The following is a 13,282-nucleotide window of genomic DNA, read 5'->3' as shown; positions in this document are numbered from 1 at the left end:
AGAAGAGAGACTGAGGATACTGCACATCAGAATATCTCACAGCCCAGTGGTTACGGCCTGCATCTCAGAAGTAACAGCTCCCTGTTCAAATCCCTTTTCCCCCTTAGATAGAGGGGAAACTTGAACTGAGGGTCTCCCACCTCCTGGGGAAGTTCCCTACCTACTGGCTAAAAGTTACCAGGGAGCTCCTTTCCCACCCTCTGCTCTGAGGCTGAGGTGAGTTAGGTGGAGGAACATCTATCTTCCCCCACTTTGTGCATCACACTGGCGCTTACGCATCCGGGTGCCTAGAGGGAGCCAGCAGTGTGCATATCCAGAGCCAGGAACATAGGTGCCTAGGAGACCTTTACAATAGAAATGTAGGTGCTGAGTGATTTTAGGTGCCTGCTGACTTTGGCAGCGGCAGCTGAGTGGGGATTTTGTGAATACCACTGGAGCCTAAATTTGGGATTTAATGTGGCAGTTAGGTGCCGAAGTCCCTTTGTGAATCTAGCCCTCGCCCTAGCTGACTGACCCCGCCGCACATGCAGAGAGGCAGGGCAGGACTTTTTTATGCCATTTTCCCACCCTACCTCACAGGGGTGTTTCAAATATAAATTCATTCATGTTTGTTAGGACTGACACAGAAACAAAGTGACATTCCCAAGGCCATGGAATCTGGCAAAGCTACAGTTCAAATTCAGGGCCTGCTGCCTTCCAGCCCTGAGCTCATCCCTTCCTGCCAGAGGGGCTGAGTCTTCACAGCTCTCATTAACAGCAGCTGCACTTTTGGTTGCTAAACACCCCTTTCCCCATCCAGCGCCTTCAAAATTTCTCTGCCTCCAAGTCATGAAGGTGGGTTTCCTGTAGGAAGATAATATCTGCTTTCAGTGTTTCTAATTGAGTGATTATTCTTTTCTTTTTATCGGGTGAGTCATCACTTTGATGTTCCTGGAAACACAATTTATAATATTAGGCATAAGGAGTGCTTACGTCAAACATTTCTTTATCAGGTACCTGAGTAGTGGCATTGCTTGGGCCACAGTTAACTACAGATCTAGGAAAGGTGTGTCTGGGTTCCCCCTCACCACCCCGGAGATGTGAACGGGGCGGGGGAAACGGAGAGAGTTAGGCAGACCAGGAAAGGTAAAAGATAATGCGGGTGTGACAGGGTGCTGGGCAGGAACTCCTGAGCCAGCCCTCTGTCCTGCCAGCTCCAACTAAGGGAGGTAAACTGGAGCTGGCTAGAGAAACCTGCTCCAGACTGGCAAATAGGAAACAGCTGCCAGCCTAATTAGCCAGGAGATACATACAGGCCTAGAGGAAGGAAGCCAGGGGAGAGCCAGCGAGTGGAAGGAGAGCAGCAGCTCTTTCCTCCTGGGTGCAAAGAGTTCCCTACCCACTGGCTAAACATTACCAGGGAGCTCCTTTCCCACCCTCTGCTCAGATGTTCCTCCGCCTAACTCACCTCAGCCTCAATCGTCCCCCACTTTGTGAGAGCGGAGGAAGTGAGTGTTATGGAGCGCTATGGCTAGCCCACAAGCAAAAAAAAAAAAAAAGAAAATGCCACCCCTGCAAATGTGCTGCCCCTGCTTGCTTTGCTGGTGCCTAAAGCCGGCCCTGCTTACAATTATTGCCCAGGGCTTTGCATTTGGAGGGGGTTTTGGTGCAAGGGGATGGTGAGCTCCTCTTAATATCTTGAGTTCTGATCAGGGGAGAGACAAAGGCCCTGGCAGCATGGTGGATAAAAATACCCCAGGCCTCCCTTTTTCCAGCCCCACAAGTCTCAGACTGTTTCTCCTGGCACTTCCCTCTCGTGATCAATACCCTTCTCCTGCAGTGCTTTAATAGGTCTTTCCTGTGGCTGTGCAGTTCTGTTCCTAGTACTCACTGTGTCGGCTAGCAGGGAGAGGCTGTTCTCAGCTTTCTCTAGTCTTGCTGCCAAGTCTTGCAAGTCAGCTTGAAGTGTACTACTAAGATTTATGATCTCGGGTTATAGCTTCACATAATCTATCCACTTGAGACTTGTTTTAGCCAGTCCATAAATTCATCTAGTCTCAGAGGGGCCCATCTCCCTGGTCAGCCATCCTGTGCAACGGCTTCTGCTTCTTAGGATTGTGTAGAAAGTCTGGAGACAGCGCAGCAGCCCTAAGGGCATTAGAAGCAAAGAGTGGTAGAATAATCTCTAATACAAATTAGCTGGAAAAAAAGCAATTCCGTGGCTGCTGGTTGTGACCGTTAGGAGGTGGGGAAAGGAGCTGGAAAGCTGTGCAGCCCCAGCCCTCTAGTGGCTCCTGGAAGTCTGACCATATTGTGTTATACTGTATCATTCGTTTAGCCCTCTTGTCAAAATCATTAACGGGGGAAGAGTCTCAGGCGACAGGAAAGCTAAAGCAGGCAGGGGAATGGAATTCACTTCTTGTTCTCACCACAGCAGTTTGCCACTTGCCACAGTACTTGCTTGTGAGGTGGCTGATGCTAGTCTTGGGGGTTCACTTGAGGAATGGCCTCTGACTTCTGCATGTGACCCAACATGTCTTTTAGGATGCAGCCACCTTCTTCCATATGCTGGCCCTATGATTACCTCTCTTCCATGGTGTGTGCAGCAATGTGCCACCAGTAGGGAGAGCTGGGAACTACAGGACACCCTCACTATAATGGCCTTCAGAATAATGAGAATATAACGAACCTGGTCCCTGGATCCCACCTCCAGCCCTGGGGCTGCAGCGAGGGCTGACAGATCCTCCAGCCCTGGGTCTGCGGTGGGGGCTCAGAGCTGCTCCAGCCCCTGGCTTGGATCCCGGGGGCTTGTTAGAGGAAGGATGCACTGTACTTAGGGCAGCGGCCAGATAGCTGTCTGGGAGTGAATGTAGGAATGAGTAAGACAAAACACAGAACCCCTTCACAGGAAACAGGCAGGGTTGAATACTATTCAGCACCTGCTCCTTTAGTTGAGTGTTACCAGTTTTCAGAAAGTAATCGATGAAATGACTCATTTGTGGTGGTACTGAGCATGGTATTTAGCATATCTACTGACTGCTGCTGAGAATGAGAATATGCTGCATGCTGAGATCCCAAATAGCGGATCACATCTTAATGGAGAAGTGAGCCCACAGATACCTTCTCGTCCATTCACACCCGTCCAACACCCTGCCGGTGACTCTTGGTACATAATGTGTCTCAGGAATATGCTGTTGTGTCTGTAGGCTCTCTAGTGAGGTCAGTCATTCAGTGTCCTTCCGGTCGTTTACTCGGTATGAATCACTTTTGTCTCCTTTTGCTTTTCATCCCTCTCTCCCCTCCCCTCCGCTCCCCTCGGTTTCTCTCAGCTGGAAACAAGGAGGAGACTAGCACCATGTGACTAGCCAGCTCTCTGCAGCCCACCAACAAATGTTCTTGGGCCACCACAGGTCCACAGACCTGGCAAGTGATTTTTCTTAAGCACTCCCCTGTTGTGTGCCTAACCGGACGTTCACTTACAGGCCCTGAGAACAGTGGTTGGCTGGATCTCAGTAAATTCATTGTTTGTTTTTCCCCCTCATTCCTAGGAGATAAATACTGGGTTTTCAAGGAAGTGACAGCAGAGCCAGGGTACCCGCACGGCCTGGTGGAGCTGGGAAGCTGTCTCCCCCGGGAAGGCATCGACACAGCTTTGCGATGGGAGCCAGTAGGAAAAACCTATTTCTTCAAAGGAGACAAGTACTGGCGCTATAACGAGGACAAGAGAGCGACTGACCCAGGATACCCAAAGCCCATCACTGTGTGGAGGGGAATCCCACAGGCCCCACAAGGAGCTTTCATCAGCAAAGAAGGCTGTACGTAGAACCCATGATTGCAAGTGTTTGTCAGACTAATACCAGGTCCTTGTTTCAGATGGTTTTACTGTGCTGAATTCAGGCCCCAGCGCTCACAATGCTGCTCTGCCATCAGTGGCCACAGAGGTCACTAAGGTCTGGATTCACAAAGAAACTTAGGCAGGGCCATGCTGAGCATCACCACACCTAACATCTAGGTGCCTAGAAAACCACTGGGATTCAAGAAGGCTGCGTTAGGTGCCTGAGCCCCTGTGCACTGAGTGGGGAGAGAGAGGCACCTCAGAATGGGATTCATAACCGCCAGCTTGCGAGGCAGCTACTCACCTAAACTAGCCACTGGGAGGTGCCAAGTCCAGGTGGGTGCTAAGCTCCGCCCCCTCAGAGATAGGTGTCTAAGTCCAGGCTCCAGGGAGGGGCCTCCCTCTGCTCAGGGGTTTCAGCTGCAAACCTTTTAGGGCATGGTGCCCGTGCTGTTTTAGCAGGCGGGGCAGAGGGAGGAGGCCAGCCACGAGTTAGGGTGCTCATGTAGGGTGCAGGAGACCCGTGGTGCAAGTGCCCCCTCTGCCTGAGGGGGAGAGGGGATTGGAACAGAAATCTCCCATCCCTCAGTTGGGGGCTGGGCTCTGGGGTATTCCGAAGTGGGGACGCCCTCAGTCTCTCTTGTTGAAGCTAATGAATGAAAGAATGATTGGGCCAGAGAGCGAGCCCAGGCATGAGGAGGACTGTAGTCTGGTAGAGAGAGCACTCATGGGGAGGGGGAATAGGCAGGATCCCGGCCCCCTGCTCTAATGACATTTTTAAATTATGTATTCCCAGTGGAACAGCTTCAACAGCCAAGATGGAGGGCGCCCCCCTCAGGCTAGGCCATTGGCCTAAAAGGGGGCAGATCTCTGCTCAAACCCCTTCTCCCCTGCAGGGTGGAATGGAGAGCTTCACATCCCAGCTGAGCACCCAAATCAGTTACAAGGGACCCCTCTCCTATGGGGGTCTTGTGTAAGTTTGCCTGGAGGGACCTGATTTAGTAGGTGAGCTTTGGGCCTGGGTATTAGATTGGGCCCCACAGACAAGTTAGGCGGAGGAACTCCTTTCCTCCCCCGCTTGGTGGAGTGCTCTGGGTTGTAGGCAACCTGGTGACTGCAGTGTTTAGACTCAGGGGCAGAAACATAAGCACCTAAGGAACTTTTACTGCAAAAATGTAGGTGCTGAGTGAGTTTAGGCACCTACAAGGTTTGGCTACAGCTGAGCAAGGGTTTTGTGAATCCGAATGGGGCCTGATTCTGGGATTTAGGCACCTCACATGGCAGATAGGCACCTAGGTCCTTTTGTGAATCTAGCCCCAGTGACCTGTGACCCACTTCCCTGCCCCATTCAAACAAACACACACCCTCTTTTCCATGACTAAGTCACGTTATTGTATTATAAGCTCCTTGGAGCAGGGACTCTCTCTCCCTCGTGTTTGCCCAGTGCCCAGCCCCATGGGCCCCTGCTTGGGGGCTACGAGCAATATTTAATTTCCATCCCTGGCTGCATCTATCTGACTGTTTCTCTCCCCCAATTGATTTTCTCCTTCATCCTCCAACTCTTCTCCAGCCAACTGGGAAAGAGAAGCAGCTGGCTGGATTGGAGTCTGTGCTCTGCAGAGGACACAGGCACCCTGATGCAGTGGATTTCTCTCAAGATGTCAGGAAAGCTCCCCGAACCCCTACAGAGCAGTGGAGTAGGAGCCAGCTAGGCAGGAGCCCGGAAGAGGGGGGAGCTGGAATCTTCCCTGCCCTTTGCCCACAGGGAGAGAGAGACTAAGAAACAGGGGTGTGGGAAGCATCTGGAGTGCGAAGGCTACTGCAGTCAAGGAGCAGCTGAAGGCACCAGCCTTTCAGCAACAGGAGGGAAGTTTTTGAAGCCACTGTCCGCCTGGTTAATAACCAAGGCCCAATCTTCCAACAGGTGTGCTCCAAAAAGCTGCTCCTATCCAGGGTCTTCTCCCTCACTGCCCCCTCAGAGCCATATGTATGAAACAAAATATCAACAAACCAATATCCAAATCAGGGTAGCCGCTGGGCCCTGCCAAATACTGGAACGTTTCTGTAACATAGAGGAAGTCCCCGAGTGCGTCAGGGCAGACGTGTTGATGCTTTAGTTGACCATAATTTGCCCCTGAATGCTTGGATTAGAATTCCAAATAAACAGCAAATCAGCTGCTTGGCTTTTCCCGTAAACATTTGCTCTACATTCCTCTGAAATCAAGCAAGTGCCTTCTGATTTCCAAATTTGCCATGGGAGGTTCCTTATGTATGGTTTTTCTTGCCCCCACAGCCTCCTACCCTTAGGCAGAGAAATGACGACTGTAAGCGAAACGCCTTTCAGTACCTCTTCGCGCCCATTCGGTTTCAAGTCTTTGAATGTTATGGTATGAAGTGATCTCTCTTTTGTCCCCTAGTTTATACCTACTTCTATAAAGGGAAGGAGTATTGGAAGTTCGATAACCAGAGGCTGAGTGTGGAGCCAGGCTACCCTAGGTCAATCCTCAAAGACTGGATGGGCTGCAACCAAAAGGAAGTTGAACAAAGCAAAGAGAGACGCTTCCCCCACGATGATGTGGATATTATGGTGACAATCAATGATGTGCCTAGCACTGTAAATGCAATTGCAGTAGTTATCCCTTGCATCTTATCTCTGTGTATCCTTGTCTTGGTATATACCATCTTCCAGTTTAAAAACAAAGAAGTGCAGCAAAACGTTACCTATTACAAACGACCTGTCCAGGAATGGGTATGACACATTCACTTGCACATTTCAGCTCAGAGCTGCTCAAATGAGTTCCGAAGTCCATCAAACAAAACTGTTCAAGTGACTACTTATGAGTCGTGGGAGTTCTGGGACTGAAAGAAGCAGGAAATACAGAGGTGGCCTTGCAGAGTGGAGCCTCTTTCCTTCTTACTGCCTCAGTCATGTGTCTGTCTTGCTGTGCCATTCTCCACGGGCCCCCTTGTGCGTGTCAGAGACTGCAAGAGGAATTTTCTTGAAATGTTTTTCAGCTGACTTGGGAAACCTTCTTCAGTGCCCTGCCCCAGTGGTCTCTGTTAAACCCAGCATTCTCCAGTGTAGCTAACCACCTCTAAATGGACCAGGTTTTTTACAGTTGTCTCATAAATGAATTAAGATAATTCAATCTATGAAACGGGAGCAATTCAGTATCTTAAGGAGAAGACATGCTGATGCTGAATCATTCTAAAAAATCTTCTTAGTTTATTACAAGAACCAGGGAATTACCTGGATGCAATTTTCCAATACCTGCTGGTCAGATGTTTTGTACATTCATAATAATTGATGCCATCACTCAGCACAGTTCACAAGGAGGAGGTAATTCTGTGTAGGCCAGGAGTTCAAGGAACTCTTAACCAGATATAGTAATAGCAACTCCTCAGTTGAGTTAGTCCACAAGACAAAGACCAAAACACTCCCTACTGTTAACACAGCCCTAAATGCTTTTGTTTTAGGAACCTCTCATGTAATGAATATTTAAATGTCATATTACCACTATTTGAAATTCCCATCAGTCACAAACAATAAATTGTTACCAAAACAATGAACAATTTATATAAGAACTCTGCTGTATTTTATCTGAAAATTCTGGGAACTGTTGTTATAGTGGCATGTGTAATCAGATTCTGAAATTTGCGGCTCATGTTTCAAGAGAATGAAAATGCTTGTTTGGAGGGAAATCTTCATTATAGTTAGGCAAAATGGCCTGGCTAAAGTAAGAACTATGCCTGTGCCTAAAACATGAAAACATTATGTAACTTTGAAAATTATTTTTCACTCACCTCTTCACACTCAAGTATCTGGCCAAAAGGTGGAATTCCAAAGTACAGTGAGAAAGCTTGTTTCCACAGGCTGACTAGCACAGTTCCGAAGATGAGAGCCTCAGATAAGTATCAAGTACCAAGAGCTTGATAAGTATCTAAATTTTGGGTACTGAGCTTTGACAAATCTCCTTCTCAGACAGCAGTTGTCTGTTCTTCCCTCTTGTAAATGTGAATGCTCGGGGATGTCATGTCCTAGCTAGAGCCTTCCTTAATCTGATTTTCCATGCTGGTATCCAAACAATATGTTAAATGACTATGAAAAAAATGAAGGCAGCACTTCTGTTAGCGTTCCAGGTGACATTCAGCCCTGTGCAGAAGCAGCCCAGACCAGCCCTAGGCCATACTTACACATCCCCTGTGTCCTGTTTGGAGAGCTTAACTGGGATGTGAGTGGGCCCTAGTCATAGAGTGGTCTGCTGCCTTGGGCTGAATTTCGCCAGTGTAGCTGATGAAGCAAGAAGCATCGAACTGCTGATTAACATTCAACAATGTACATGAGTCAAAAATCAATGTGGATCTCACAGTTTGTTTCACTTGTTTCTTTTAGCATGTGATTCAGGTTATAAGCATTGATGATGACAAGAGCAGGGCAGGAAGAGAGAGAGATTGTTAGTGTTTGTCTACTTCTACATGCCTGGCTCAGACGCGGATATTACCGCGAAGGGGGTGGTAGAACTTTCAGTGACTGGTTTGAATTGCACATTGTGTGGCCTCAGACTGTTTTGTATTTTATACTTGATAACACACTTCAGTAGCCAAGAAACACTGAGTGCATCTTCAACAGAATGATAAAATCAGTGGAAGAGAACTCGGTAGATGTAACATATTTGAATTTTAGTGAAAGACGTGATGGAGTCTCCGGCCGGACTGCAAACAAAGGACCAGCTAAGGCCAGACCTAATCACTAACCACCTCTCCCCAACACAGTATGTTGCTATGTGTACTACACCCCTGGTGGTGACATACATATTATAAGTTCCAGCCCCATGTGCCACATTGCATTTACCATGCACTTTACTATTCCTCTGAGCAGCTCCAGACAGACACCAGTTGAAAAGATTTCTCTCATTTCCCTTCTGCCCAAATCTGGAATTCTCCCCGCAAATGACACTGGCCTCTGGGGAATACTGCGGGTGTCTTAGCCAGCCTTATACCTGTCGCTTGTCCATCTCCTGAGCCAGCACGGCTGGAAATGTTTGCTTTATCCCATTAGAAAACCAGAGAGCCCCCTTGCCAATGAGGTATGGCTTCTGGGACATATTTTTAGACTGGCCTTCATTTATGCTGGAATATTGGTATAGAAGGGTACAACTTGCTGAGGAAGGGCAGGCAGGGAAAAAAGGGAGGTGTTGCCTTATATATTAAAAATGTGTATCCTTGGACTGAGATTGAGCTGGAAATAGGAGACAGACTGGTCAAAAGTCTCTGGATAAGGATAAAAGGGCTAAAAAACAAGGGTGATGTCAGGGTAGGGGTCTACTATAGACCAGCTAACCAGGAAGAAAAGGTGGATGAGGCTTTTTTTAAAACAACTAACAAAATCATCCAAAGCACAGGACTGGGTGGTGATGGGGGACTTCTACTACTCAGGCATCTGTTGGAAAAACAACACAGCAGGGCACAGATTATCCAACAAGTTCCTGGAATATAGTAGAGAGAATTTATTTCAGAAGGTGGAGACAGCTACCAGGGGAGAGGCTGTTCTGGATTTGATTTTGACAAATAGGGAGGAACTGGTTGAGAATCTGAAAGTGGAAGGCAGCTGGCGTGAAAGCGATCACGAAATGGTAGAGTTCATGATTCTAAGGAATGGTAGGAGGGAGAACAGCAAAATAAAGACAGTGGACTTCAGGAAGGCAACTTTAGCAAACTCAGGGAGTTGGTAGGTAAGATCCCATGGGAAGCAAGTCTAAAGGGAAAAACAATTGGAGACAGTTGGCAGTTTTTCAAAAAGAGACATTATTAAAGGCACAAGAGCAAATTATCCCATGCGTGGGAAAGATAGGAAGTACAGCAAGAGCCCACCCTGGCTTAACCAGATGGTCAGTGATCAAAAAATCAAAAAAGAGTCCTACAAAAAAAGTGGAAACTCAGTCAAATTACAAAGGATGAATATAAACACATAACACAAGTATGTAGGGACAAAATTAGAAAGGCCAAGATACAAAATGAGATCAAACTAGCTAGAGACATAATGGGTAACAAGAAAACATTATACAAATACATTAGACGCAAGAGGAAGATGAAGGACAGGGTAGGCCCATTACTCATTTGGAGGGGGGGGGGCGGGAAATAACAGAAAATGTGGAAATGGCAGAGGTGCTTAATGACTTCTTTGTTTTGGTTTTCACCAAGAAGATTGGTGGCTATTGGACGTCTACCATAGTGAATACCAGTGAAAATGAGGTAGGCTCAGAGGCTAAAATAGGAAAAGAACAAATTAAAAATTACTTAGACAAATTAGATGTCATCAAGTCACCAGGGCCTGATGAAATGTATCCTAGAATACTCAAGGAGCTGACTGAGGAGATACCTGAGCCATTAGCAATTATTTTGGAAGACGGGAGAGATTGCAGAAGACTGGAAAAGGGCAAATATCATGCCCATCTATAAAAAGGGAAATAACCACCAGGGGACCAGTCAGCTTAACTTCTGTGCCAGGAAAGATAATGGAGCAAATAATTAAGCAATTTGACAACATCTAGAAGATAATGTGATAAGCAAGTCACCATGGATTTGTCAAGAACAAATCATGTCAAACCAAGCTGATACCCTGTCAAAGAAAGCTAACAAGGCATGGGGGTGGGGAGAAGTGGTAGATGTGGTATATCTTGACTTTAGTAAGGCTTTTGATACTGTCTCACATGACCTTCTCACAAACTAGGGACATTGCAACCTAGATGGAGCTACTATAAGATGGGTGCATAACTGGTTGGAAAACCGTTACCAGACTGTAGTTATCAGTGGTTCACAGTCATGCTGGAAGGGATAACGAGTGGGGTCCCACAGGGATCAGTTCTTGGTCCGGTTCTGTTCAATATCTTCATCAATGATTTAGATAATGGCATAGAGAGTACACCTATAAAGTTTGTGGACAATATCAAGCTAGGAGGGGTTGCAAGTGCTTTGGAGGATAGGATTAAAATTAAAAATGATCTGGACAAATTGGAGAAATGGTCTGAAGTAAATAGGATGAAATTCAGTAAGGACAAATGCAAAGTACTCCACATGGGAAGGAACAATCAATTGCACACATACAAAATGGGAAATGACTGCCTAGGAAGGAGTACTGCAGAAAGAGATCTGGGGGTCATCGTGGATCACAAGCTAAATATGAGTCAACAGTGTAACACTGTTGCAAAAAAAAAAGTAAACATCATTCTGGGATGTATTAGCAGGAGTGTTGTAAGGAAGACACAAGTAGTAATTCTTCCACTCTACTGCGCGCTGATTAGGCCTCACCTGAAGTATTGTGTCCAATTCTGGGTGCCACATTTCAGGAAAGATGTGGACAAATTGGAGAAAGTCCAAAGAAGAGCAACAAAAATAATTTAAAGGTCTAGAAAACATGACCCATGAGGGAAGATTGAAAAAAATGGGTTTGTTTAGTCTGGAGAAGAGAAGACAGAGGGGACATTAGAACAGTTTTCAAATACATAAAATGTTAAAAGGAAGAGGGAGAAAAATTGTTCTTAACCTCTGAGGATGAAGCAATGGGCTTAAATTGCAGCAAGGGAGGTTTAGGTTGGGCATTAGGAAAAACTTCCTGTCAGGGTGGTTGAGCACTGGAATAAATTGCCTAGAGAGGTTGTAGAATCTCCATCATTGCAGATTTTTAAGAGCAGGTTGGACAAACACCTGTCAGGGACGGTCTAGATAATACTTAGTCCTGCCCTGAGTGCAGGGGACTGGACTAGGTGACCTCTCGAGGTCCCTTCCAGTTCTATGATTCTATGCTGGTATAAAGCTACAGTTTTCTGCTGTTAAGTTTTTGCAGGCAGGTTACGTCACTTATGCCACTGTCCCTGATTTGTGGGTACAATTTGGGACTCTCACAGTTGACACCTAAATTTTGGGACAATAAGTGCTCACAAAACTCTGCAATGTTTTGTATTTGCTAATGGGAGCTTGTTAAGAGTCAGGCTGAAATGCCACGCTTTCTTCCAGCCCTGGTAGATCACATGATCTCTGACCTTAATATGAATGGAAAAGCTATTGTCATTTATTGTAGATGTTTTTACAATACATCAGCTATTTCTCTCTCCCCTCTGAACCATACAATTGCATTCATGTTGCTATGGCCATCTGGCTATGGATATGAAATATAGTGCCAGTAAGTGTTTCCTGAATTTTTTCAGGCATATGTAAACTAGTTTCTGTAAACTATCTGATATCTAAAAACACACGACTGTGTGGCATAGTACCTGGATGGAGGGTTTAATGGCATTTGCTTGGGATGATCTGTGTAAGTGACTATCCCAAACTCATGCACATAGATGCTTGCATTGCTCTGCAGTCTCTATTATTTTTGCATCTGTGCTCCCTTCTCTCCAGAGCACAAGCTGAAAGGGACGGTATGAGCAGAGCCCGGCAAAGCCGTGGATAGCCGCACCCACACATGCATTGGTATTGTTTACCATCTTTGCAGCTTGGCAGTGCCACCAAATGTTTGTATCCACGCAGGACTCTAGAATTGGTGTCAGTGGAAACGCAAATGTAAGCACATGCTCCTGATGCTAATGAGAAATTTGATTACACTCCTCTGCCTGGCGTCAACTTTGCTTGTGGAAGCAGTTGCTGGGTGGCTGCAATGCAGGATCAGGGGCTTGTTTCCCGGCCTGCAGCTCCCCCTTGCTGGCTTTCAGCAAATATTCTCAAGGGAGACTGGTCAAAACTCCAGCTTCCCCTCCCCTGGGCAATTCGGACACTTCACCATGTGCTTGCTGCAAACTGAGACAAAGCCAAAATAGCATCATCTCTCACAGAACAGGAAGGTCAGTTCAACATTGACTTGCCTCTGACCCCCCAGTCCCTTCCGTGGGCTGTGCACTGCTGCGAGTTCACCTCTCCTATGATGCAGCTCAGCCAGCCGGGAAGGCCCCAGTGCACAGTGGGAGATGTGGGCCAGCCAGGGAATCCTGCCCACAGAGAACAGGGGCACGAGGCACCCAGCACTTTGGATTAATGTTGAACTGACCCAAACTGAAATATTTCTATTCATGTCAACCTGACCCCAAAGGAAATATTTGGGTTCAATGGAAGTCTCAGCAAATTCCCTTGTGGAAAAGGCATTTTCTGTTGAGAAATCATGTTGGCCTCTCTGGCTTCCCCTTCCCCCCACAGCCACTGCTCTTCAAGTCCAGCCATCCCCAGAGTCCCCTCTGTGCCCCTCCCCCCCAGGGTCCTAGACCCTCCCCCACAAAGCCACCTTCCCCCCACCCCGCCTCAACAGGGCACCTCTCTAAATTTCCTGTCAGCTTTCCTGCAGTAGTGCCTGATGCTGCAAACTTCCCCCCAACAGGGACCCCTGATGGGAACAGGGCGGGGGGGGGGGGACACAACCATTGTGATCTCCCAAACAAAATCACCCCAGAATGGATGCTGCACTCGTACTTCTCCCCC

At 47.2% G+C, this 13,282-nt stretch overlaps 1 protein-coding gene across 1 annotated transcript in view; it reads left to right on the top strand.

Moving 5' to 3' along the window:
• The window catches only part of MMP24 (matrix metallopeptidase 24), a 163,199-nt gene extending 155,828 nt beyond the window's left edge, over positions 1-7,371 (top strand). Inside the window, exons 8-9 of the mRNA XM_039497805.1 lie at positions 3,528-3,794; positions 6,232-7,371. Coding sequence (XP_039353739.1) covers positions 3,528-3,794; positions 6,232-6,569 — 605 coding nt within the window. The 3' untranslated portion in view covers positions 6,570-7,371. The remainder of the gene's footprint in view (positions 1-3,527; positions 3,795-6,231) is intronic.
• The last annotated feature ends 5,911 nt before the right edge of the window (positions 7,372-13,282 follow it).

The sequence above is a fragment of the Mauremys reevesii genome, linkage group 13 (genome assembly GCF_016161935.1).
Source record: "Mauremys reevesii isolate NIE-2019 linkage group 13, ASM1616193v1, whole genome shotgun sequence".
Taxonomy (NCBI): domain Eukaryota; kingdom Metazoa; phylum Chordata; order Testudines; family Geoemydidae; genus Mauremys; species Mauremys reevesii.
Note: the sequence above shows the minus strand (reverse complement) of the source record. Positions and strands in the feature narration are given on the sequence as shown.